This window comes from Pteropus alecto, unplaced genomic scaffold (genome assembly GCF_000325575.1).
Source record: "Pteropus alecto unplaced genomic scaffold, ASM32557v1 scaffold86, whole genome shotgun sequence".
NCBI lineage: Eukaryota > Metazoa > Chordata > Mammalia > Chiroptera > Pteropodidae > Pteropus > Pteropus alecto.
In genome coordinates, this window is record NW_006442109.1 from 6,228,635 (window position 1) to 6,255,958 (window position 27,324).

The 27,324-nt window shown below is 38.8% G+C and overlaps 2 protein-coding genes across 2 annotated transcripts in view; one reads left to right on the plus strand and one right to left on the minus strand.

Moving 5' to 3' along the window:
* Nucleotides 1-1,305, plus strand: part of PYGL (glycogen phosphorylase L) — a 34,835-nt gene extending 33,530 nt beyond the window's left edge. The window contains exon 20 of the mRNA XM_006920198.3: nucleotides 968-1,305. Coding sequence (XP_006920260.1) covers nucleotides 968-1,144 — 177 coding nt within the window. The 3' untranslated portion in view covers nucleotides 1,145-1,305. The remainder of the gene's footprint in view (nucleotides 1-967) is intronic.
* ABHD12B (abhydrolase domain containing 12B) lies at nucleotides 1,246-27,277 on the minus strand. The gene is made up of 13 exons (XM_006920544.3): nucleotides 27,216-27,277; nucleotides 22,857-22,984; nucleotides 21,918-22,020; nucleotides 19,984-20,103; nucleotides 18,071-18,101; nucleotides 15,710-15,755; nucleotides 15,475-15,604; nucleotides 15,009-15,046; nucleotides 12,019-12,098; nucleotides 3,811-3,893; nucleotides 2,632-2,710; nucleotides 1,919-2,037; nucleotides 1,246-1,807 (listed from the first exon to the last, which is right to left on the minus strand). Exons 1-13 carry the CDS (start codon nucleotides 27,275-27,277, stop codon nucleotides 1,780-1,782), a joined length of 1,047 nt encoding a protein of 348 aa, XP_006920606.1. The 3' UTR covers nucleotides 1,246-1,779.
* Nucleotides 27,278-27,324: the final 47 nt, after the last annotated feature.

Below are 27,324 nucleotides of genomic sequence, written 5' to 3' on the forward strand. Positions count from 1 at the left end.
TTCTAACTCTTAACAATAATTGTATTGTCGAGGCTTAGAAAACAATCCCACGTGGTTGGGAAGTCTAGTCATTAACAACATTTAAATAAATAGTTAAAGAAAGTGCAGAGGGGAAGCTTTTATTCTCTTATTTTAGCAAGTTTCCAGAATCTGAATAAACTGATTTCAGATTCTGTTCTGCAGTACCTTAACGAATGATGGTAGTTTCAGTTTTTCTTTTAAATGCTTACAATGCATTGCTATTGGTTTTGAATAATGTTCTGGTCATTTCCAGTGAACTGTTAAGAGTTCTTTACAAAATCATGAGGCTGTGAAATAAATCATTTCTTATATTCTTTTACATAAAATTATGAGATTTGGATAGTACAGTATTTTGTTAAGGATAAAGCCTTAATTGATCTTGTTTTGAAACCCCATTGGAGTATTTGGGATTCAGTATAAACCTTCTGGGGCATCTACCTTCAGAAAGAGCAAGAAAAGAGAAGTAGGTCCATAAAGTCTCTCATTGGATGGTTTGCCTGAGAGCTAACATTCTTGATTAGTGTTTTTCAAACTCTGAGAGTCACAGGTTAAATATCCTGACATGGCATCTAGCAGATAATGAATGTTAGTCCCTTCCCTTCCCCTGTAGTTTAAAGGAAGGTGTCTTCCTTCGAAATAAAGCATGGGAAATTTGGCTTACATGCCAAAATATTGTAACTATAGCAAAAACTATCGATTATATAATTTATGTCCATGGTTTCTCTGAAAATAAAAAATAATTTTTCATTCTTAAGAGACAGATATACTCTAAATAGGAGAAAAGCACAGTCTGCCCTGTTTAGCTCTCAACTGGGAAACAAATGTATTTGTGATTCACTACATTTTACTCTGGTCATTTTCTCCATGAAATGTGCTTGGATATGTTTGGCTTGATGTTTGTCATAAAGCTCCGGTCCTAGGCCTTATATTCCTGTGTTGTTTACAGAATCCAAAAGCCTGGAACACGATGGTACTCAAAAACATAGCTGCCTCGGGCAAATTCTCCAGCGACCGAACAATTAAGGAATATGCCAGAGACATCTGGAACATGGAGCCTTCAGATCTAAAGATTTCCTTATCCAATGAATCTAGTAATGGGGTGTACAAGGCCAATGGAAAGTAAGCTGTAAAAAATCTCTAGGAAAAATATCTTCTTATTGGACTTGAACATTTTTGCAACATTTTTTGTTTTGTTAGCTAATAATCTAGTTAAGTATCTCTGGGAATTGGGAGGGAAAAATGTGTAACTATATTAGGGCTAAAAAAATAAAGTGTCAATTTCCAGAAGCTACATGAGTACCAAAACGTGTTATTTTAGACAAATTGAGTAGCGTGCTAGGACTCTCCTCGATACCATTCAGAAAGCTAGAAAACTGCTTGGAATTTTTAAATGCCATTTAATTAACTAAACTAAAATGCAAATTACTTAACTACATTGGGGCACGTTTCTTACACTGCTAAGTCCAAACCAAAGACCACCTTATTCACAAATATCCAGGATGTTTGGTAACTATACATTTTTAGATGGGATCCAATTTTTACCAGATTCCACAGTGAAGTTTGAGCATGGTCCACTTTGTTAAAGAACTTTCCATAAAGCCTAGTATCCATACTTTGTAGATGGCAAGTAACTTGTAGAAATGTCAATGACTTCAGCTCATCCAAACAGCCCAATAGAATTTTACATAAAAAAAAAATAAACCTCACAGGTAGTGTTTGGACCAAGTCTTCACTGAAGATTTCCACTGCTCTCAGACTTCAGGCCCACTGCTGGCTCAGGAAATCTCTGCAGAAAAAGGACCTAGATCAGCTCACATGCCTTCCCCACGTCATGGTGTAAGCCAGACAACCCTAATTGCCTTTAAGGAAAGATCACATTTAGCAAAGCAACTCTTACCTCACAGTTTTTAACATTGTGGGGTTTTTACAAAGCAAGTTGTGTTGGAAGCCAGGAGGAAAGATCACCATCTTGACCCTCTCTTTGTTCCTATATGCATTGTGTGCAATTTCATAGAGCTGCAAGGGACAGAAAGACACAAAGGCTGACAATCAAAGCTGTTGTTTTTCTAGTCTTATTTCCCAAAAGCGTACAGAAACTGCCAACTTGTAGAGTTAGTCCCATTAAGTCAGAGGTATGGGGACTCTCCACATTCCCAACTGACTGCCTCTATAACTAAAGAACTAAAAGCTGCACAACTAATATAGAATAATGATAGAGCCTCGTCCTTCCACTGCCTATACCTCCCTGCAAATAGAAAGGAAATTGCAATGGACCCACTCTGTTTGGTTAAAAGAAAAGAAACTGCATCCCCACTTTTAGAAGTACAAGAGAGACTACATGGAGGTTCCCATAGCAGTGTGGGATCTTCTCGACACTTGTAGATTCACAGACCCCCAAATGAGGAGCCAGGGTCCACCACAGACACTCCTTTGAGCTGAGTAGCGTAGGGCACTGATGCTTATACACCAGGCAGCGTGGCTATTTAGGACTGTAGAGAATCCCATATCATGTCAAAAACCCTGCTTTGGGCTCTAATCAAAGTTTGACTAGAAGAGAAGATGGTGAAATAAGTACAGTATGTCTCAGTAAGGACCGAGCTCTTGGTTTACCTTTTTTCCTAACTCCAGAGGCACTGTATTGTCATCCTCACCATGAAGGATGAGAAGGGGAGAAGACAGGAATTTAACACTAGGAAAAAGTAGAAGAAAAGCATTCAGTTCAAGAATTATACATTGAGATTTCGCCTCTTCTAAGTTAAAGCTTTAGCAAAAAAATGAGGTTTGCTCAGAATACAAGAACTCTTTCCTTCCCTCCCAAGAATAACAACTTCATATATAATAAACTTCACACAATACTTTTTTTTCTTTTAGACAAGACCCTCCTTCTATTTACTTGTACAATTTATTAGGTATTTAATTAATTTAATCTACTTCTATGTGATTTTTTATTAAATAATGAATAAAAACACTGAAATACTGAATTTGTTCAGTTAGAGGAACCTCATCTTTTTCCTTATTCCTTATTTCATAATATTTGAGATGTTTTAATTAAGACTATTTAAGACAACAAAATAACTCAAAACCCCAAAATAACAAGAACTACCATAGACCAAAGAGAATTATTTGTGGCAATTTATTTACTTTTCCTCATAAATGTACAGGATGAACATATGAAAAACAGGTTTGATTAGCTTCCTCGTCAGCCTCCTAGTTTGGTAATTCAAAAAGGCTGTGGCATGAAGAATGGCTTCAGTGGCATTCTCAAACAATAATCCCCACCCAAATTCTAATAGCCATCCATCCGTGCCACCATGACGCACTGTTACTCCTGGTAATGTCAGATCCCTTGAGTGTGTTGAAATGGAAAAAATACTGATAATGACTACCTGTTTGCAATCACTCAAATTCTCCAACTGCAAGAGAGTAACTTGCCAAATTCTAGTTACTATATTTGCTCTCAGGTTAGTAGACTGGGTAGCAGATGGTTACATGGGGAATAAGACCTAGAAGTCAGGGATTCCCCCGAGGAATGTTAGGCTAGACCCTAGAGGACTTTTCCAAGGTCCCGATGGGCCCTACATCTACAACTCCAAATCTGCGAAGTCATCAATTAGTCATGAGGAAAATATCAAATACTAAATATTTGTAGATATATTACCCCAAATCCTAGTGCCCACTTACTCTTTCAGACTTCTCATCTTCCCACCCATTAGGTCACACGATAGTTACCCTCCAGAATCCTATACATATGGTAATATAATAATGGACATCTTTTTATCATTAGCTTACTTTTCATCATTAGGGAAGACTATTTTGTCCTTTCTCAAGGCATCCATAAGTGTGCGTAAAAATCCTGGGAGTTTCCGGTAAATCTATTAAAGAGGAAAAAAATTATGTCATTTGTTGTAGTTTCCCATGATGAGCTACAGTGATACAGGGAGTAGTACCTTTCTAAATATCATAAACTTCTCTTAAAAAAAAAAACTTTTATGATTTTATGAGTAATTTATGTTATTGTAGGGAATTTGAGAAATACAGAAAGGAACACAAGAGAAACAAGTCACATATAATCTCACCATCTGTAGACTATCACTGTTAACATTTTGTTGTTTTTACTTACCATCTTTCTTTAAAATACAAATAGCACCACTAACTTATCTCTTCATGTTCTTAAAGGAGCAATGATATGCATAATCTAAAAATTGCTTCTACATTGAACATAATTAACTGGTTTAGTTGGAGGAGAGAGTATTCTGATTAGTTAAAAATTCTGGTAAAGTATGCAATACATGGATAATTGGTTTTGTAGGACTTAAACATTATAAAATGTTGACTAGGACTTAATATTGCAATGTTTTTAAAGGCGTTTTAGATTTTGATAATGACCACAGGACTCCAACAATTACCATTCTAAAGGTACTGATTTTTCTCTTTAATGGCAAATTCCAGTAAATAGAATGCTAATTAAATCAGCTTTTACTATATACACCATTTATTAAGTAAATAGGTAAATTGGTTTATCTCCCCTAAAAACCTCCACTTCAACTGAAAATGAGGAAAGAACAGAAACCCTGAACAATATTGCACCTTCTTCACAAACTTCCATCCTACCTCCAGCCTATATCCCAAATTCATTCATTTCTCTCCATTTTCATAATCACTCAGCCTAACCCACCCTTCATCTCTTGGATTACACCAACAATCCCAAGTGGCCCCCTGCTTCCACCCTTGCCCTACTATAATTCGTTTCCCACAGGTAAACCGGTCATGAAACGTGCCAATCACATCCTATCACTTTATCGCTTCACATCCTCCAAAGGTACTTGGACTAAACTCAAGTGTCATTTTGGCCTTCAAGGCCCAACGCAGTTTAGTTGCTGCTGCCATCTCCAGCCTCACCTCCCTTCCTGTCCACCCTTAGGCACTGCTACCTTCTGCTCCTGAAACACATCGGCCTTGATCACACCTCAGGGCCCTTGCCCTTGCTTTTCCCTCACCCTAAGACCTCCAGATTTTCACATGAGAGCTGGCTGGCTCCTTATAATGCAAGTCTCAGCTCAGATGATATTTCTTCAGAAAGGTTTTCTCCTAACCAGCTATCGAAACTTGCCCTCCCACTACCTCGTCATTCTCTATCCCATTATTCTATTACTTTCACAGCACTTCTTACTACTTAAAATCCTCTTGTGTGCTTATCTTCTCTCTGTCTCTCCAGCAAGTATATAAACTTCATAGGAGGACAAACCAAAACTTTCTTATTCCCTGTAGTACTTTTAGAACCTAGAAAAGTTCCTGGTACCTAATGAATATTCAATAAATATTTGCTAAACATGGATTCAATCTATTATATAAATAACCCTGGTATAAACTTTAAGCTATTATCAGTCATTTTTATCTTAGTGTGACTGAATTTTATTCAGATTTTATTCCTTGGAATAAATTTGTAAAGAGGAAAGACTAGCAAAGCATTACATGTCTCTGTTGTGCCTGAGAGGGGAGTGGGGAGAGAGTTAAGTGTAGTAAATGGGTCGTTGCCTAGGGAAGGAAATGGGTACAGAATAGGTAGGCTGCGGCCAGCAAGCACCAGCTTCACAGTTTTAAAAAGAAAAGAATTGTGTTCACTGTAGAAGCAATTTTTAGATTGTGCATATCACTGCTCCTTTATGACTATGGAGAAATTATAGTTGCTATAGCATGTCATTTGTTGTAGTCTTCCACTATGAAACTTAAAAAGAATAAAACCTTTTTTCTGATTTTAAAAGGTAATTCATGTCATCGTAGGAACTCTGGTACATTGTAGGGAATTCGGTAGGAAAATGGGTACAGAATCTGTAGGTTGGGGCCAGTAAAGACAGACTTCTGCTTCACAGTTTTGGTGTCGGCCTGCTGATTCCAAGAACCTCCGTGGTGTCGGGGTTTGTCTGGTCTGCATTTTTTGCCCCTGGTATCATAGATTTTAATTCAGGTGCAGTCTCTAGATCCCAACACTGCCTCTCCTTCCCTTTCTTTCTTTTCCCTCGTTTTACCCATACTAAGAGCAAAATTTCTTGTTTTCTGTTTTCTTTGTCTTCTGATTCCACCACCTCTGAAATCAGGACTCCTCTGAGGGAAATTCAATAAGAGAAGCCCTTCGGCAATTCATCTCAAATTCCAACAGAGTAGGAAGAAAGCCAGCCCAAGTCAATCTACTCCCGTATTCCTCACTCCTCACCAGCCGAGGTGCCCCTTGAGACTCAGAGGTCATGCCATCCCCTCCAGCCCAGACCACAGCAATGGGCTTCTAATTGGTCTCCCTGCCTCCTCTCTGTTCTAGACTATCACAAGATAAATATTCTTAAAATACCAGTTACAGTTACACGAAATCTGTTATAAAGCAGTGCCACACTACTTTAAAAAACAAAACAAACTCTTAGCTTGGCTCCAGCCCATCCAGATCTGGCCACAGTCTTTCATTCCAGAGGCTATACACCTTCAGTCTGTCTGCCTGAGGTTAGAAACTGCAGGACTGAGTCCCATTTCCTCTAACAGGGTACGTGGCACTTGGGCAAGCCTCTGAGCCTCCATTTCCCTCAGCTCTAAGTAGAGGCAGTGATGCCAGATTCACAGAGTCACTGCGAGGATGTAAAAGGGTAACAAGTGTGAAAGGTCTTATATGGAAGGCCTATATGATTCTCAGCTATCTTATAACACATAATTGCCCCATTCTGGCCACGTGCCTTGATTCACATTCTCCCGTCTTCTCTGTGTTACTTAACTGCTCTCCCTTACCTTCAAGAAAGAAGCATAGGTCTTATCAATCAGTAAGTCTTCACTGACCACACCTGTGCACAAGATTCTTCCCTTCCCTGAATTTTCCCTATGCTGAAATTATTCCGGGTTCTCTCCTAACACTTAATCTTAGTCTACTTTGTAATAGAAAGAGCGGGAAAAGAACATGCATTTGTTGAGTGCTACTAGCAGCTGGGTACTCTGCATAGATTATCTAATTTAATCTTCAGAACAACCCTATGCAGTAGACAGCATTGACGTCATTATATAAAAATGGGAAAACTCAGAGAAGAAAAATAACTTACCTAGGTCATAATTGGTTAGTGGCAGAGGCCAAGTTTGAACTCAAATCTTTCTGGCTCCATAGCCCATGCTGTTTTTCCACTGTGTCACGCTGCCTTCCTATTCTGAGTAATGAAATTGATTCCAGAGTGACACATGGAAATCCCTGTCATTGGTTTATATCCCTCATTAATTTCCTACTCCCCAACTAGACAGGAAGCTTCTTGAGGGTAAGGATCTATGCCTTTTACTACATCTGTATGTCTCCTACAACATACATTTTCCTATTAAACAGTAACATTCAGAGTTATGGCACTCCACTGATAATAAAAATAGCTAATGGCCATTGAATGCTTACTCCGTGCCAGGCACTATTATAAGTGCTTTTCATTTCTTAGTTCATTTAATTATTACAACAATCTTAAATGCTATGAATAATCCATTGTACAGATGAGGCAAAGCATCAAAAGTAATTAGCCCAAGGTTACTCAGCTGTTAAATGACAGTCCTGGAAATCAAACCCAGGAAGTGTCACACCAGAGGCATGATTCTTACAGACAGCACACTACTGGAGGGCTGCAACACTTCTCCACCATCAAAGTGCCGATTAAACTAAGGTTTTACGGCATTTAAAATTAAATTCCAAACTTTAAGATAATAGGAGATTTCACGCTTCTTAATAATACAGGAATTGTTACAGACGAGATCTTGTGCTAAAGACAAGTAGAACAGCTGGAAAAGATGTTTTCAAAACTTTTCTTTGAAGGTGTCAGAGACCTACCAAGGCAGTGAGTTCCTGAGTGGTCTAGATCCCAGAGAGAAAGGAAGCTCAAAGGGTTAAGCCTGACCTTCAACGCCACTCTCCTCCATTAGACACAGCTGCTGAGTCAGAATAGAGCAAGAAAGGAAAGGCTAAAGAATTCAGAGCAGCTGACACAAATAGATAAGAACATAGTAAGAGAGTACATTTAAACCTAAATATATCATAATTACATTAAATTTAAACAGACTCAATACTACAATTAACAGACAAAAATTTGTCATACTGGAAGAAAATCAAAACCCTACTATATGCTGCTTATAAGAGATTTACATTAAATATAAAAATTCAGAAAAATTGAAAGTCGAGGGATGGAAAATGATGTACCATGCAAACGTTATTCAAAACAAAAGTATACTAATATCAGACAAAGTTAGCTTTAAGTCAAAAAGCATTATTAATCACAAAAGGGGGTATTTCATGATGAAAAAAGGATCAACTCACATGAAAGATATAAAAATTACATTATTATTAGATGTATGTTTCTAATAATGTAACCTCAAAAAATCTAAAGCAAAAATTGACAGAACTAAAATAGACATAAATCCACAATCATGGTAATATATTTTAATACTCTCCCCCCAAGTAACTGATAAAACAACTAGTCAAAAAAATCAGGATATAGAATTACATAATATGATCAACAGTCTTGACCTAATTGACACATATAAGGCACTATACCCAAAACAGCAGAGCACATTCTTTTTAAGCATATGGAACATTCACCAAAACTGACCATATGTCAGGACATAAAGCAACTCGGAACAAATTTCAAAACCTGAAATCATACAGAGTATATTCTCCATGTGATGATGGTAGAATTGAGCTAGAAATCAGTAACAAATATCAAATCCCCAAATGTATAGAAATTATGAAATATACTGCTATGTAACCCATAGGTCAAAGAAGAGACAACATTACAAAATATTTTGAACTAAATTATAATTAAAATATATTTCAAAACATGAGATGCCAATGAAGTGTGGCTTAAGTGGAGTCTGCTGCAATGCATAAATTAGGAAAGAGAAAATACTGAAAAATAAATTATCCAAATATCATCTCAAGAAAATTTTTAAATAACAAATTAATGAAAATAAAAGGGAACAATAAAGTTAAGATCAGAAATTAATAAAAATAGCCTACAATACAGATGATCAACAAAGTCTAAGTGATCCTTTAAAAAAAACTAACTCTTGCTATAAGCTTTGGTTGCCCACCTTCTCCTTGCCCTTTTGTGACAGAATCACCTCCCCCTTTACTCAAACCTTAGAGTGCTATGTAGATCAGGCCAAAGCTAGACTTTACCGGAGGTTACATCTTGTCCTTCCCTATCCTACAGCCTTCATTCAAATGACTTTGTAGGTTTTCCTGAAGAGTACTCTTTCAATAAATCATACACACCAAATCTCTGCCATAGGCTCTGCTTACTAGTAGAACCTGACCTAAAACTGAAATTTAGAAAGCCAAATAATAATTAATTAATTTAAAAATCAATTTGGAAATACCATGTTCATGAATTGAAAGGCTCATTATTAGAAACCTGTCAATTCCCCAAAATTGATCTATAGATCCAAAGTAATCCCAATTAAAACCCCAGAAAGTTTTTTTTTTTTGTAGAAATCAACAAGTATATTTCAAAATGTATGTGGAAATGCAAAGGGTCAAGAATAGTCAAGACAGTGTTGAATACAAAGAACAAAGCTAAAGAACTTATAAAGCCAGATATCGACATATTATAAAACTACGGTAATTAAATATGGAGTATTCATATGAGCATGGACAGAAAGACATGGGAAATAAATGAAAATCTACCAACAGATCCATATATACATAGAGACAGAGAGACAGATACATACAAACACTGGCACTGCAGAGTGGTGGGGAAGGTTCATTTAGTAAATAGTACTGGAGATAGCCATATAGACTTCTACATCCTACATATACAAAAATACATACCTGTGATATAGCTCTAAATATAAAAGGTAAACGTTTCTAGAAGATAGAAAAGTATCTTTATAATATTGGGGTGAGTAGAGTTTTAAACAGGATACTTTTATTAAAAGTATTGACCACTAAGAAATGTTGGTAAACTGGTTCACATGAAATTTAGGAACATCTCTTCATTACGAGATACCATTAAGGGAGTAAAAAGGCAGAACAAAATAGTACGAATAAATCTTTAATGACTCTTCCTGTGAAGAACTTCTACAAATAAAAAGCAAGACGACAATTTAAAAATGAGCAAAAGACATGAACAAATATCTCATAAGAGATGATATCTAAAAGGCTAATAACGTGAAAAAATGCCCAGCTTCATTAGTCATCAGAGAAATGCAAATTAAAACCACAATGAGATATCAATATGAGGCAAGGATATTAAGCAATTGGAACTCTCAGACACAGTAAGTGGGAGAGTAAAGTGGCAAAGTCACCTTGGAAAACTGTGTGGCACTATAACTACTAACACTGAACATATGTATACCTTTTTATCCAGCAATTCCACGCCCAGGGTGTACTCCAGTGAAATATGTACATGTTACAGAATATTTGTTCAAGAACATTCATAACAATAATGTTGTTAATTACCCCAAACAGAAAGCCACTCTGTCCACAGACAGTAGATCACTAAATTGTAGTATATTGATACAATGAAATACTATATAACAATGAAAATGATCAAACTGCAGCTATACATCATAGATAAAATCCTACTAATAAATGTTGAGTAAAAAAAAAATAGAATACATCTTATATAATTCTACTAATATATAAAGTTCAAAAACAAAACTATTGCTTAGAGATGCACACATGGGTGATAACACTATAAAGAAAAGCGTGGATATGAATACCATAAAATTCAGGCTAAGGATTATATTTAAGATGAGGTTTATTGGATTGGGAAGTGACATCTAGGAGACTTCTGGGATGCTAATGATACTAACTTCTTGACCTATGTGTTGGTTACATGGATGTTCAGTTTATAGTTATTTGTCAAATCATGTATTTTTCCCTATTATGGTTATTTTTTAAATTATAAAATTTCAAAAAAGAAAAGTAAATAGATTGTATCTGAATTGTTAAATACCTACATATTAGTGAATTTATTAATAATTGCTTGTAGTAATATAATAGATGCTCAACTAATGGTTATCTTAAAGTGAATATCCAATTGTCTAGAACCAATTGAAAATGTTTTATTTATTAAATCTTAAATTAGTCAGCATTCAGTATTTTAGATTGTAGAGGGGATTCCTGTATTGAGTTGGAGCTTAGATAGTACAGGCATTTTCAGGATTATGTGATTCTGTGAACTACCTGTCCCAGAAGTAGTGAGCTAACTTTCTCTGAAAAGTTCTAAGATGTTTTATTGTACAAAAGATTCCAAAAGCAGACAGTTGGATTAAAATATTCCTATGATGCCTTCCAAAATGTATGTGTGTGTGTGTGTGTGTGTGTGTGTGCACGTGCGTGTCTGTGTCTGTGTGTCTATGTGTGTCTGTGCGACTGTCTCTCATTTCTGACATTCATATGGAGGTATGATTATAAGCAACTGAGCATTAGACTTGAAATAAAATTATAACATTAGAAAAAAATAAAAAATAAATAAAATGATAACATTAGGATAATCTACACAACAGATTTTTAAAAAACTACATCTTGTCACCCAATTCTTTATACTTTATCTTCTTAGAAAGATTGTCTTCTCTATCTGGGATACTGTGTAAAACCATTTAGCAGCTTCCTTGAATTCTCTAGAGACTTTCTTATCATAACATCATGAAAGATATATGGCTGAAATTCATAGGGCCCAAAATGATGTACGAGAGGTTTGTTGGCACTTAAAAAAGAACAATAATAAATAAACTCAAATCAAGTCTATCTATTTAAAAATTGTAAAAGATAAGAGATAAAGCTTTGGCTCTTAATAAACCACTGAATCTATTATAAGAAAACAAAAGGACTACCAAATCCAAAAGCTATTGTGCCATCCTTCAATAGCAATGAGTTAATAACCTGTCTCAAGTTAGAATAACTTAGAAACATATAAAATTTGTTAAGAAAAGGAATGAGGTTAATAAATATGTGTGCGGAAATACTTTGACATCTTGCGAAAATAAGAGCCTCACCTTTAACAAGGGATAATTGATACTTGCAACCCACATATTGGTAAATGGAGCTTCCAGGACAATAGCATCAACTGGGGATCCTTGAAAAAAATAAAAAGAAATAACTGCCCTATCATGTTTAAATATCACTTTTCCTTAATAAGGGGTACTCAAGATCTTGTACATGAACTACCTATCTCAAAATCATTTGCGAAGCTCATTAATAATGCAAATTCCCAGACTGCACATCAGACTTATCGATTCAGAAGTCAGAATCTCAGGAGGGTTAGGTGTATGAGAATGTACATTTTTAACAAGTTCCCACCCATCCACCCAAGAGATTTCAATGTACGTGGTAGTTGCAAACCACTAACTTCTATAACACAACCAGATTTTCATGGCTTGGATAATTTAAGAAAGCAAAGAACTATGGGAAGGAAGAGTATTCTACAGTCTGTTGTTAAGAATGTGCCAGAGGCTGAGTAGGTTGGTTGTTTTAGCCAACACTTCCTCTGAGAACAATTAGAAAATGTGTGACAGAAGGGAATATGTGTATGTATATGTATATGTCTATGTTTGAAGGCATCTGAGGGCTACTAAATCAGTGACCGTTTGGAGAGCCAATACCAAAAGGAAAATGCCAAGAGTTTGAGCTGCCTTGTCTCTCAAAGCAGTTGAAATTCTGAAAGCAACAATGGTGGCCAAGAGGCTTAGAACTAGACAGAACTTTCAGCATTCTCATGGTACCAAAAAAGACAAAATTAGAATTCAGGATCTGACAAGGAGGAGAGCCTTAGTAAATTTCTTAGGCTTTTTGTTTTTACCTCAAAGTATGACACCTCGGGAGTAATGGTGAACTAGAAATAAACCAGCCCTCATAAAGACTGAAACCCAGCTTAAAATCAGCCCAATCTCTGATTGGATTAAAGTAATATCTTTCTCCTATAACTGACTTTCATGAGAAAAATTAATTATTCCTGGAAATAACATTACCCCTAGCCTCAGATTATGTCTACAATTTTCCATAAGCAATGGCTACCATTTCATTAAAAATAGCTAGACATAAAAAAGACAAAAATAGCCACCCCAAAATGAAAAAGCCAATAATAGAAATAGATCAACAAAAGATCTAGATATTAGAGTTATTGTATATAGACTTTAAAATAACTTATGGGTAAATAGCAAATAGTAAAATTATTAAAATTGTAATAATTACTAAAGCTTTACTATATTGATATTAAAGTATTAAAATTCTCACATTTAAAATTATTTACACAAATTTACATACACTTATGACGTACATAGACACATGATCTAAATATATACTAGTGATTAATGTATTCACGAAAACAATGACAAGAAAAATTTTAAAAGAAACCTATAAAGTCTATATAATCAAATAGCAATCCTAGAGCTGAAAAATACAAGGTAATTGAAATTAAGAAATCAATAGATTAGTTAAACATCAGTTTAGAATCAGCTACAAAGAATTAGTGAACTGCATAATAGATCAAAAGAAAATATCTAAACTAGAGCACAAAGACAAAAAAGTCTGGAAAACCCAGAAAAGAACATTGGAGACATACAGGACATGGGAACAGAGCTAAAAATATATACATATAATTATAGACCCAGAAGAAAAGAAGACAAGAATGGAGCAAGCACAAAATTTGAAGATACAGTGACCAACATTTTTCCAAACTGGATGAACATCAAGCCAGAGTTCAGAAATGCTATCAACGCCAAGCAGGATAAGAACTAAGAAACCTAGACCTGGGAAAATCATAATAAAACTGCTGAAAAACAAAGACGAAAACAAAAATCTCAAGAACAACCAGAGAAAAAGTAAGCATTATCTTCAGATGAACAACAATAAGACTGGCAGCTGACTTCCTAAGAAAACAGTGAAAGCTAGAACAAAATGGATAACCTCTTCAAAATGTTGAAATAAAATTACTGCCAACCTAGAATTCTATGCCCAGTGAAAATATTCTTCAAAAATGAAGATGAAATAAAGACATTTCAGACCAAAACTGAGAGAATTCGTCACCAACAGACAGGCAGAAGAAAAATCCAAGAAGGAAGTGCATAAGTGCTAGAATAAGGAGCAAAGGAAAAAGAGTAAATTTAAATAGTGACTTTATAACACAAGAATAATAATGTTTTATGAAGTGTGTAATATAGAGAAAATTGAAACACATGATAGCATGAGTTCATAAGTTGATGATATAAATAGAATTAAAGTGTTCCAAAGTCATTGCGTTGTCTAAGAAGCAAAGTATTCATTTATGTATTTAGTTCAGATAACACAGCATTGTCAGCACTGTGAAGGGAATGTGCACAGAGAGCTATGAGAGCTTAAAGGAGCATCGAAATAATGTTTAGTTTATTTACATAAGTGATTAAGGGTGTATAGCAGGTGACTTGCTTTAAATTGTTTACGTAACTCACTTGACCTGTATTGCCAAGTAAAGTCTGATATAATGTGAGCGATTTACAAGCTTTTAATGCACATCAAAATCACCTTGTCCTAGTCACAGAGATTCTAATTTATTAAAATAGCTAGGATCCAGGAAATCTGAGTTTTAAAAAAGCACCCCCAGGAGATTCTGATACAGGCAGTTCTCAGCATACTTTGAGAAATGCTGACATAAATATTATGTAAGAAGGGCTGCAGAAAGCAAGCCCTGCCTAATATTTCATAATTATTGTCCTCTCCTATAATCTAAATTATTCCATAATAACGTTTATTGTCACCTCACAGTGATGGCTCTTTTAAAAATAATTTTAACTCTTTCCTTAGTATTTATTTTTGATTTCATAATCTTGAAAAACAGCTATTGTTTTATATTAAATAGAAAAAAAAGAAAGTTTGTTTCACTATCAGAAACTGTCTGAAGTTGGAGTGCTTTAGGTATCTCTGTGTTCAAAATGTGCGCAATAGTCTCCTGATTATTTTTAGTTTCCCACCTCAAGCCAAGAAATTATACCATGTAAGCATTTTATAGTACCTTTCTCTTCTAGTACTTTTGCAGCATTTGTTACAACTCTGTAAAACAATTAAAATTAGTACATATATGAAGCAGTGACTGAACCGTCAAGTAAATAATACAAAATGCAGTATCCAGTATGATCATCTAGTGAAAACTCTGGACCCTCTGGTTAGAAAATGCACATAGACACAAAATTTTGCACAGGATTTCAGGGGGTTCCACTGACCCTACATTAAGAATCCTTTCCTCTAAAACTCTCAAGGAGATTTCTGGAGTAGGCTTCAGTCACTGATAACCATAGAGCTGAAGGGACCCTCCCTTGTTTTATAAACAGACACACTAAGATGGCTAGGTCTCCAGCCACATGTGGGAAGAGAGAGAGACCAGAGAAGAGTCCCTATCTCTAGATCAGTGCTCCTTCCACTGTGCACTGCTGCCTAAAGCCCCACAGACCACCTGGGGACCCTCTTCAGATCCCACTTACCCTGTGCCCAGAGAGTGGCCCCAGAGACACACGGGGGTGGTACCACTTCTCGCCTTGGTCCACTCATAGACACATATCGCATCCGCAGTCAGTCCCTCCTCTGTGGGCTTACCGGTAGAGTCTCCAAACCCTGGCAGTAAGGAAAGGTAAGCACAGTATCACCACCTCAGAAGTGAGGGTCATCAAAAGCCTCCTGCTTCTTGAAAAATCTTTGTACACTGTTCTTAACACATACCTCTGTAGTCAACAGACAAGACATGAAAGCCGCCATCACTCAGCACCTAGGTGACAAAGGAGCTGTTATCACTTTAATTAGAAGATGTAAAAGAAAAAGTGGTATAACCTACCTCTTCAACAGTTCCATAACCCTAGCTGTGATGGTTTAATAGGTAGGGAGAAGATATATTTTGAAATCTGGTGTTTGACTTCAACCTTGAGAAGATCAGACTCAATGGGAAGGAAGGAAAGCAGCATGGCAGAGCAGGGTCAAACAGCCTGGGTCACACTGTGGCTCTGCCATTTATCAGCTGTGTGACCTTGGACAAGCCACTTAACATTTAAATATGTAAATATTATTCTGAAAAGTAAAAAACAATAGTAACTGCCTTCACAATTTTTGGAAGATTACATGAGATAACATTAAAATATCTTGGTATATAGTAAATGTCTTTTTTAAGAATTCTTTTGAGAATAAGAACTCTATATGGAATTGTAGGAGAGGCAATTAAAGAATGGGAAGATACTTATATTAAATATAAACATCTAAAATAAAGAGATCACTGGAATATGTGAAACCACTTCCAAGCTCCAGGCAGATGAATGAGGAAAGAATAAGAAACAAAATTTTAAATAAAATTAATTACGTAGCTAGACAAAGAGAAGAGAGAAAAAAGGACAAACTTTACTGTGCAGACACTTTTAAAACTAAACTCTTACAACAGTCCTACAAGGTAGGTATTATCCCCCATTTTACAGATAAGGAAACTGAGCCTTGGAGAGTTTAAGTAATTTGTTCATGGTCGCCCAAATGATCAGAGGCAGAACCAAGATTCACACTTGGGTCTGCATATGTCCAAATGCTGTGTTTCTCCCACACCATAGATCTAGGTGACTAAATCTCATTGAGAACTTTTAAATACAAATTGAACTAATAATGAGGAACTAACTAAAATTTGTTAATATCGATTTAAACTATATTCCCTTCAAAAAAAGTTACGTGACAAAAATGGCAGTTAAGCATCCAGGAAAATGTGTGTTGTTTGTGGTGCTGTAAATTGAAGGACCACTTGCCAATATAACTCAAGAACAACAGCAACAGATCCTACTCCTAAGAATTTATCTCTAGGAAAAAAAAAATCCCCAAAGAAGAATAAACTAAATGTTTAAAGTTTTCTGTAGCAATACTAAGGAAGGGCTAAGGACGTTTGGTCGGGTTGGTTGGGCTGGGAAATGATACTGTGGTAAGTGGTATCCAGAATCTGCCTCAGGGAAGAAGTCTTATCGTACCTTCTCCACCCATCCCAACTACCATAAGGATGATCTGGCCACTTTTCACACCTACTCCTCCAACTCTTCTTTCTGTGCACATAGGGGACATACAATTCAGCTCTGCCAAGAGTAGGAGGAGGAAAAAATACATGTTGTCACGGACATCAGCTTCACCACCATCCCACATGGAGCGTGCAAAGAGTGGGGTACAGAACAGAAAGCAAACCTAAAAAATAATAAGCATCATCCTCTTAGACAAAACTGCATCCAGACCACCACTACTCATCCAGAGCCGGCTCTGAGAAGGCTGTGGTGAAAGAGTGGCTTCATGTCTGAACAGGGAAGCTGCTGGAGATGCTGGGCCTGGCAGGGTTCTGGGCCCCACTAATCCTGTTAAATCAGGAAAGGGCTGAGGTGAGAGCTGTCACGTGGGAAGAGAGATCCTGTCCTGTGGTCAATAAAGGGATAAGCTGCCTGATCACCTGCAGCAGATTACGTAACTAGAGCGTGGGAGAGGATAAACAGATAGCTTGCCTGGCCAGCTCTGAGTCAGAGACAGCTAAGTGGAAAGCCTACCATCTCCCTCACACTTAGAAATGCAGGGGCTGCCCCCAGCAAACTGGAGTCATGTAGCAAGCTAGTGAGGAGAGCAAAGTGTGGCCACCATTCCGCTCTGCAAAACCTTTTATGGAGCTGAGGCCAGAGCCTGAATGACTTTTAAAAGCAAATATTCTATGTCTTTATCCTATACCATGAAAGACAAAAAAAAGTTGTTTCTTAGAAGGAGTGACTTTCACACTTAGTATATTCTCTTAACCCATCCCTCATTCCTCAGAAAAAGCAATAAACATGTCTTCAACTCCATCTGGTGATGAAGAAGGTAATAAGTTTATAAAAGTGTTTGGGACTCAGATGTTCACATCTATTTATATCCCTTATGGTCAATGCAGGATGAGAAGCCCATTCTTGGGATTCTGAGCCCCAGACATCAAACCCACTATGGGGAGCTTTCAGTGGATAACCATGCTGAAGAAGATCTTATGGCTGTAGCCCAGAAGAGAATAAATGGAGACAAAAAATTGGTGCCTCGAGGCCCCTTCAGACATACCTTGACTAGATTAAGCCTGTGAGAAGCTGCCCTGTAAAAAAGGTTTAAAAAAAAAAAGCAAGAATTAGGAATTGGGATGACAAGTGCAATAAAAATCACCATCATGTTGCTGACATCTGATCGCACACCTATCTTTTTCAGGTTAGAGAAATAAATAACTAGGGGAAAGGGAAATGTTTTTTGGTGTCACAGCCCACGTGGATGTGTCAGGGTGAATGATGGATGGCTCCCCACTGCTGCCTTGTTCCTCGGAGTGAGTGATGGACCACAGGCCCCTACTGCTTCTCAACATAAGCATTTGATGAATAAGCATTCGAGTCCATCCCCTTACACTTCTACACAGTAAAACTTATCTCTAAGAATACTTTTAGAAGCTAAAAGAGAGTAAGTTCCACAAAGTGGCTTTTCAGAAAAGATGATGCAGTCATGTTCCGTAAACTAAGACCTGCCTGCTCCATGTCCACTCTGCCATTAAGCATGAGACGAAGTGGAGGAAAGAGACTCACAGCACTGGAGGTTCAAGAAATACACTTTTCCAAAATAACCATGTTGTCAACACTGTATTAACTACATTAATAAAAAAGAGACAAAGATGATTCAAAAGGCAGCAGACGTTTCAAAAACCATTTGAATTTTGTCTTAGAGCCAAGTTTCTTAAACTTGAGTGAATCATGGAGGCTTTGACCATATGGTTAAAGCTATGGACACATTTCCCAGAAAAAAGTGTATTTACACTTCAAATTTTATGCACAAATTTGGTAAAGGAGTTCATGGCCCCTCTAGGGCTTTTGTAGACCCCAAGTCTAGAGTCACTGTTTTCAGCAAGGTTTGCCATTACCTCCAGTTTGGCTTCCTTTCAACTCAGTACTGCTGATAGCAAGCTGAGACTTCCAGGTGGGGACAGGAATAAGCGGGCTCACCCCAGAGCCAGTAAATATGCAAAAGCAGATTCACACAAAGGTCCACATGATTCTTTAAATAAGGACATTGAAATGCGATACCCAAGTTTGCACTATCTGAACAATATTAAACAGTGATGGAAAATGTTAAACTAATAAGAAATCTCTGTAAATGTGACTCTAAATTGGATACCTTGAGAAAGCCCCTTGAGCAAAGGCAAGCCTTGAGAAAGCCATCATCTGATAGAAAAAGACAGTAAGAAAAAGAGACATAGGCAAGGAAGCCAAGGGGCAGATTCCAGGGCTTGTTACATAGTTTGAAGTATCCCTCCAGAGACAGAAGAAGGTCTGTGGGTCTCTGAGGCATGCTGCCCCTCCCCCAAGGCAGTCACAGCTGATAATCATCACCCACCATAATTACATAGGCCCCACTGAAGGATCTGGCAGCACATCAAAGGAGAACCAGGCTTCTGGGAGGCATTCTTAGTTATAAAGCAAGGTTGGGACCACAGAGAGTAAGCTGAGGCATCAGTATTCTAGACTGGAATTAGTCAGATGGTCCCCAGTACCTACGGTCAGAATTCCAGGTGATCTCTCATAGGGATTCATGCTCAATAAAGAAATCTCCATGTAGTTTAGTGAAAACACTATTGATACGTAAATTGCTCTTCCTTTCCCCATATCTCATGCCTATTCCCTTTCCTGTCATCCATGGGTTCAATCCATCATTTCAGACACACTTAGCAAGTAAAGAAACCACTGCCTTCTTTGAAATCAATATCTAAATTTTGGAAGTTAGTGTCCCTCTCAGTTAAAGATCCACATTATTATACATATAAACTATACAGATTTTTTAAAGGAGAAGCCCACCTCCAGAACACCCTCAAATTTAAAGGAAAAAAAAATGTGGAGACACGCTTACAGAGTTGAAAATCTTTCACTCTCCCACAGGGCTGAAATGCTCTCTCTCTTAAACCAAAAAAAAAAAAAAAAAATCCAAGTGAAGGCACTGACCTGTGTTCTGCACTGCCATGAAGATAAATAATAACTGGGTTGCCATCATGAAGGGCGGCTTCATACCAACAACGATCCTTCCCTTTAGCATCTTCTCCCCGGCAGCTGGGAACTGTGTGCCTGAAGAGCAAGGAAAAGTTTTAACAAACATGTATAGAGAGAAGAATTCTCTATCCTTGCCGAATTTCGAAACACTCCTTATCTCAGTCAGATAGGAAGATAGATAGATAGATGATAGATATGCAGATGATAGATAGATGATAGATAGATAGATAGATAGATAGATAGATAGATAGATAGATAGATAGATGATAGATGATAGGTAGGCAGATGATAGATAGACAGATAGATGGTAGAGAGATAGATATAAATATATTTTACATAAATTTATAGATATAAACTGTCTAAGTAATATACACACATGGTAAAAATCAGAATACCACAAGACATCTGTAATGAAAACCACCGTTGCCCTGCCCCACCTCCCCCATGCACAGAGACAACTCCTTTTGACTATTTACTGTTTTAGTTCTTCTGACTCCTACACCTAATAATCTTCCAAGACTGCAATTCTTAAATGCAATCCATCAAAATGCAGTGAAAAATAAGTGAAAGATAATAGATATTGCTGTCTACTATTGGTTTGGCTGAACAGACAAGTTGGATAGAATGTAAAGAAAACCAGTTTAGGTAGGAAATAAGAACTTTAACATGAAACTAAGCTATTCTACTGAAGAAATCCAGTGACCTTGTGGTTTTAAACACCTGTCTGAGCTCCCATTTCTCCACTTGTTAAACTAATGAATGAACCCTGAATATATAAGCACTGCCCTATGACATGTCATAAGGTGACTTGGAGAACTAGCCACATGATGACAAGTCTTCAGTCCCTTCAGTCTTTAGGGGTATTAAGTCTGACATCAAATCCCAGGGCCTCTGTGCTGAGAAGACAGGCCTCACTGCCAGCTAGATAAGCCACCTAGACAGCTGACTCACCAAACCAAGGACCAATGGGGTAAGAGCAAAGAATAAAAAAATTTTCAAATTTCCATATTCTTAGCTGAACTGTACCTTGAAGATTAGGAAGAAATTATATGAACACATATTGGTTCCTAAACATTCTACGATCACCTGTTTAAACTCAGGGAGATGAAATATAAAACAGGGCCCTGGAAACTTGGCAGCCAAGAAAAAGTAGTAGAACCAAACAGAAGAAAATATTGAGATCAGCATAGGAAAAAAAGATAATAGAATGCTTGCTCATGACTACATTTAACGAATATTTATTGAATGCCTTCTCTGTGCAAGCACTGTACTAAGCAGTAAAAACCCACAAACAAAGTGACCTTCAAAAGTTACGGTCTCATAAGGAAGACGAACATAAACCAAACAATTACACAAACATTAATTACAATAGGAAGAAATGCCATAAGAGACAAACACGGGTTGCCACTAGCTAAAATGGGGATGAGGAAAGGCTTCCTTGAAAATTACCAGTCTGAGACCCAAAAGATGAGTAGGCAGTTAGGCAGAAGCCGGAAATGGAGGAAACAAAGGATAGAAAGAATTGTTGCAGACAGTGTGTCCTGTGAGAGTGGCTTGGGATGCAAGGAGACCAGTGGGTTTGGAGTAGAGTAGGAAGGGTGGTGTGGAATAAAGCAGGAGAGTGGGCCAGGGCCAGGTCCTTCAGGCCTGTGAAAGACCCAAAGCACAAGAAAACACCTAAAAGTCGTCACACTCCAAAGTAAAGTTCCTGAAAAGCAAATTCAAGCAGGTCAAATATCAGCACAAAGGGAAGGTGTATGGAATAGCTTCCAGATGCCTCCAAGGAACCCCAACCTCTCCACGGGCAAGTAACAGCACTGCTTACCCTTGCCTTTGTATCATGAAAACTCCAACCATCAAGCTACCCAGTATCCAATCAGGGCACTCACCAGATTCCCAGAATCACTCCAGGTTCAACTTTGATATAGAAGTTCACTGTGTGAGGTATCTTTAGCTCTGGTTTCTTTAAATCCACAAGAAATGGTGCTTTGACTGGAAAGAAGAAATCATAATCAACTCCCAGAATCACATTCTAAGTCTTTTAGTCACAATCAAAAAGAAGTAATTAGCCCCACGGTTAACACGTTTCCCGGTTGCAAGCTACTACACTAAATTCTTAGCAAAGTATCATATTTTATAAACTAGGACTAGCCCACAGAAGAGTTGCCAAAAAAAATATCTAAAGCTAGACTTTAAAATAGCACCAGTGTAGTAGCTCATAATAGTTTATTCGATTCTTATCCTTATCTCAAGCTGAAAGCAGAGGAGACCACTCCCCTAAAAAGGTAAGAGGATCTAGAAACAAATAATGAGTGTTCTGCTAATGTCAAGCATTCTTTTTAAAGTGAAACCTAATCATTAGCCACAAGCCATGAAATGTCCAGGATAAACATATTCCTGAGGACATGCGGGTGAGAGCATTATGTATGTGCTGGAAGGACTGTGGCTTACATTGACTAACAGCACTCAGTGGAAAAAGCATGGAAATGTAAAGAGTCTCTCTCTCTCTCTCTCTCTCTCTCTCTCTTAGAAGTAAAAAAGCAGAGAATACGATAAGCAGTAATAATCCATATTAACAGCTGATTTGAAGACCGAGCTCCTGAACTGAAACCCTACCCACAAGGCCACGCTTTTCTATCTGTGCACAACAGATTGCAAGGACCCATGCTAGAGCCCAAAGTCAATATTCATAGATTTCAGACTAGATTTAACCCTAGCCACAACTTTATAACTGACATGTCTTTTTTATTGTACCACAACTTTCAGGATAGTGAGTTCTCTATTTGGGAAAATATATATAGGCAAATTCATGAAGAGTATATACTTACAAAAATTAAAAAAAATTAGCATGTCCATCAGAGGAGGGAAAATGTGTTCTTTTAATGATTTACTAGTAAAGCTATTGTACTGAGCGGCAATTTTTCTTCCAAGTGTTGCACAGCATTGTGGAAAAGATCTGCAAAATATTGTGAAACAAACAAGATATTCAAAATGAGTCTTCTTTTTCTCTTTTAAGGTCCAAATTAAATTTCTGAGACTGATGCAGCGAATTATAGGTAATTTGGCATTTAAGAATGTACAGAACTATATGTAATTAGGGCAGATCAGGACTGGGCACTAAGGGACAACCAAGTGAAGAAAGCAATAAGACAGGGCTCCAACCAGCTGCTGGAAAAGCCGAGTGTGACAGGACAGGAGAGGAGGGAACATGGATACACCACAGTCAGGCTTTTTCCCTTAGTGTAGCCCCATAGAAGGCCGAGGCTGGACCCGAAGTCATCAGGAAACAGGATTTAATCTAACAGTTGCCATCATAGTTTTCAATCACAATTCAGTGCTGTATGTGTTAGCTAGTGGTAGTAGTAATGCAATGAGCGAATAATGACCAGATCCCCACTCCTGTGCCTGGGTCTTAGGAAGAAATGAGCCAATGAGAGAAAACCCCCACTTCTGGGTGTGACATCCTTGGAGAGAGGGACCGTGAGGAGCAGGGTGCAGAGTGAGGAAGGACCTGGAGCTTGGATACAGCAGAGTTGGGGCCAGGGAGTGGGACATAGTGGGGCCATGCACATCTTGTTTATCCTACTGCTCCCTGCAACTCAAATCACCCAAACTGGGAGCCATCAGTAGACAAGTTATGATCCATGAGAGATCACTAATGCCACCTCTGTCTCTAGCCATATCTCTCAGGAGGGTGGACTGTCTCCTACCTTTGAGAAACAAAGGATACAAGAGGTTAGTGTCTCCACCTCCTGCTTCCAGTTTTGCCCACATCGTCCATTAAATAAATCCCTTTCCATACTGGGAGTTGTCAATGTGAACACTATTCAATGTAATCAAACTGTGAGGTTGTGGGGGGCTGGAAAGCATTTTTGATGAACTGTTTCCCCTGCCCTGATTTCTCTGCTAGACAATAGGCATTTTAGAAGATAACTATTATTACCGGTACTTTGCAAATAAGGAGATTGAAAAGTTAAGTAATCTTCCCAAGGTGACAAATCCAGTGACCTGCAGAGCCACACGTGCCCAGGTCTGTCTGACCCCAGAGTTCTCTGATGATCCCTAGTGAGCTGTCATACTCCTGGTGAGTTCAACTTGCCATCCATGCAAGCAAAAATAAGCCCCAGGAACAAGGATGCTCTCTGCCAACTTCGGCTCTTAGAGGAAGCTGTTTCAGGAAGCCCACATCCCCTTCCGGCCCTTTGCCCTGTCAGGGTCCCTCTCCCCTCCCACTTTCCACCCCCTTCCTGCTACTGTATTCTCAGGAGCTTTCTGATACCAAAGTATCCAAGAAAGACCTCTAAAAAAATCCTCCCTCAAGTGCTAATAACTTAAAGGTCAGAGAGCTTATGTATGTTTGGAAGAGGGATGAAGGGAGAAGATAATGAATCTCTGATGAATTTCCAGCTATTCTGCAGGGAGTGGAAAAGATATGTGGGCTAAAAAGATATGAATAGCTCTTCAAATACATCAGACATGGGCAACTGCCGACTCATGAAATCAGCAAGAAAGGAATGAAAATGATTGTTGCATAATACTTTAAAATAGCCTCCACGAAGGTGATAGGAAGGAGAGGACATTGTTGTTCTGATTTTAGAGATAAGAAATCAAAACCCACAGATCAAACCAAAATGGGCAGAACTGAACACAGTCTGAATTCTTATGCTCCCTTCCAGCTGGCCGGCTCTGGCTTCCTTTCTCCTGCCTCTCTGAACTCCAGCTACCCCACCTGTTAGGCTCCCGCTAAGTCATCTTTTGAAGGTAGCAGGGTGCTTAGGAGGCAGAGGCAGTAGAAGGAAATATGTTTCTGTTTTTAAAGAATAATTCATACAGGACTCTTCTCTCAAGTAGCTCAAGGCACTTCTGTGAGAAGCGCTGTGGGAAGAAAACAGCAACCGGATTCCTTGGAGCATCAATAATGCACAGAGGCTTCTTTCAACTAGGGGGGGTGTCAATTTGACTTCTCCTAGATCAGTAGGGGATCAAAAGTCACCAGTGGCTACTAGACCTTATTTGAGCAGAGGGTGCAGTTTTAGCCCACTCCCCAATAACGGCCAGCCACATCAAACGGCCACCTTGATGCTCTGGTGTTCCTTTGCCTGCCCTTTGATCCGCTTTGGCTGTAACGGCACAGCATCCCACAGGGCCCACAGAACCTAACTGGATGATTCTTACTGGAGAAACTTGGTGGAGCCTGAGCTGCCACAGGGCAAATCATTCATGCTCCATCCTCAGAGGTATCTACAAACCAGCTTTGGGAAACCCAAATCTAACTGCATTTGGCAAGACAACTACTCCAAATATTAAGACATGCTGCACGTTCATCCTCTGTGTTTATTCATTCAGCCAGCATGTATTGATCACCAAGCACCAAGTTACATCTGTGTCCTCCCCTCTTCTTTCCTCCCAACCAAATCTTCCCTTTCCTTCGCATCCACTCATGTGTCTCTTCTTTGCGAAAGCCTCTCTAGAGGCTCTTCTCTTTTCGCCCCTCCCACTAATAATCAGGGCCTCAGTTTGACCCTTACTTGTTTTCTGATTGTTTTCTCACCGTTAGCCCCGTCTTCCCAACTCTATACCTGGCCCCGGACAAGAACCACATGGCATGTAATGGTTCTTTTACATTCCACAGGGTCCAGCATAGGGATAAGGTCCATACATATTTGTTGAGCAACATGTTGAAGCGGAAAAATAGGGTGCACGGTGAGCCCTCCATGAATGTATGCTAACCGAAACTAACTTGGTTCCAAGAAACAAAAAGGATACCAGATGCTGGATATCAGCCTCAGCACGTCTTAAATTAGATCAGTAATTTTCTGCTCGGATGAAGAAATGCACTAGTATTTTATTCCTTCAGGAAGCATCTCTTGAGACTTAAGTTTTAGTAATTAGTAAGGCGAGTACTAGAGGGTCCCCAACTCCCGATTTCCCACTCCATTATCAACAAAGTGAGTCGTTCTCTAAAAGCACAAACTGCAGCTTTGATTCTCTGCCAAATATATGTTAAGTAATTAGCTATCTGCTCTACAGAGCGCAGAAGAGAAAGTCAGTAAATGCCAGCTTTCCCAGGACAACCGACCATATTAGGGAGGTAAGGCCCATGAATGTGAAATTTGAAAAGTGCAGTCAGGATAGTCTCAGTGGTGGTCAGACCCAACACAGAAAGGGAGCTTGGATCTGCACTGTGGGGCCAGGGGAGAGCTGCTCTCTGCTCCTTGCCCTGAGCTGCAGAAGGAATAGAAGAGAGGAGACTGGTGTTTGTCCTCACCACTCAGACGTTCCAAAGTGAAGTCTCCTGTGCCTGTATAGGATTCTTGCATATTTTGTAATAGGCAAAATTTAAGCAAAAACAAAGGAATAGCAAGAAGAAAGGTAAACAAAAATGCCAATACTTTCCCACTCCGACAAAACAAGGTGCTCGACTTCCTGGGTCCAGTGTCCCCAACTAACACCTGGCTTCATTGAAACAAGACTGGTGAGATGTTGCTGGTAGATTCAGGGCATTTGAGATTGCTGTTTAGGCCAAGGATTCATGAGAGGAAGAAAATTAAACATCCAATTGACTTAGACATTTCAGATTTAAAGGATGTAAGAACTTGGCACAGGCCATGCCAGGTTATGGTTTCAAGGCGCCTGTGATTCATCTCCAGCATGGCGGAGGGGTGTTCGTTTTTTAAACGCATGCCAGAGAGTCCACACTCAGGGAGCTGACTTCCCATCCTCCATCTACCAGGTAAGTCCTTGACCTAAAAGGATTTCATCCAAGACTACAACATAGATTATTATTATCACTATTATTAGTATTTTTCCATTTGTCCTGCATATCAGTAAAATGGTCACGGCAGATTAGCTATTGCAATCTGTACCATCTTTCTGGAATCTCCGTTTCAGAAGCCCCAAAGGGCTATATTACTAAAAAATCAAACCCGCGAGTCTCGCTGCCCAAAGTAGGGGCTGAGGCTGAGGCTGAGGCTGAGGCTGAGGATTCGTCCAAAGAGCCCAGGGGTTCACAGATCGGGGGCCTCCGAGGCCCCCTGCCCCACCCTCTGCTCCAGATTAGTCCAAAGAGCCCAGGGGTTCGCACAGCTCGGGAGGCCTCCGAGGCCCCCTGCCCCACCCTCTGCTCCATCCCGGGGCAGCCCGAGCTGGACAGAGCTGCGCTCCCGGGGTGGACAGAGCGCACTCACCGCAGGTTCTGCACGACCATGTCCCACCAGTCGGCCACGCAGTCCTGCGCGTCGGTCTCCATCCCGCACCGTGTCCCGAACAGCCACCAAAGGCGCTGCTGCCGGGAGC

Excerpts from the sequence above, each read along its gene's own strand:
- ABHD12B (XM_006920544.3), bottom strand. The coding sequence starts at position 27,277 with ATGGAGACCGACGCGCAGGACTGCGTGGCCGACTGGTGGGACATGGTC. Across the intron at positions 20,104-21,917 it reads GGAGTGATTCTGGGAATCTG|GCACACAGTTCCCAGCTGCC; the intron begins GTGAGTGCCCTG and ends CTTGCTCTTCAG. Across the intron at positions 15,605-15,709 it reads CTTGTCTGTTGACTACAGAG|GGTTTGGAGACTCTACCGGT; the intron begins GTATGTGTTAAG and ends CCTTACTGCCAG.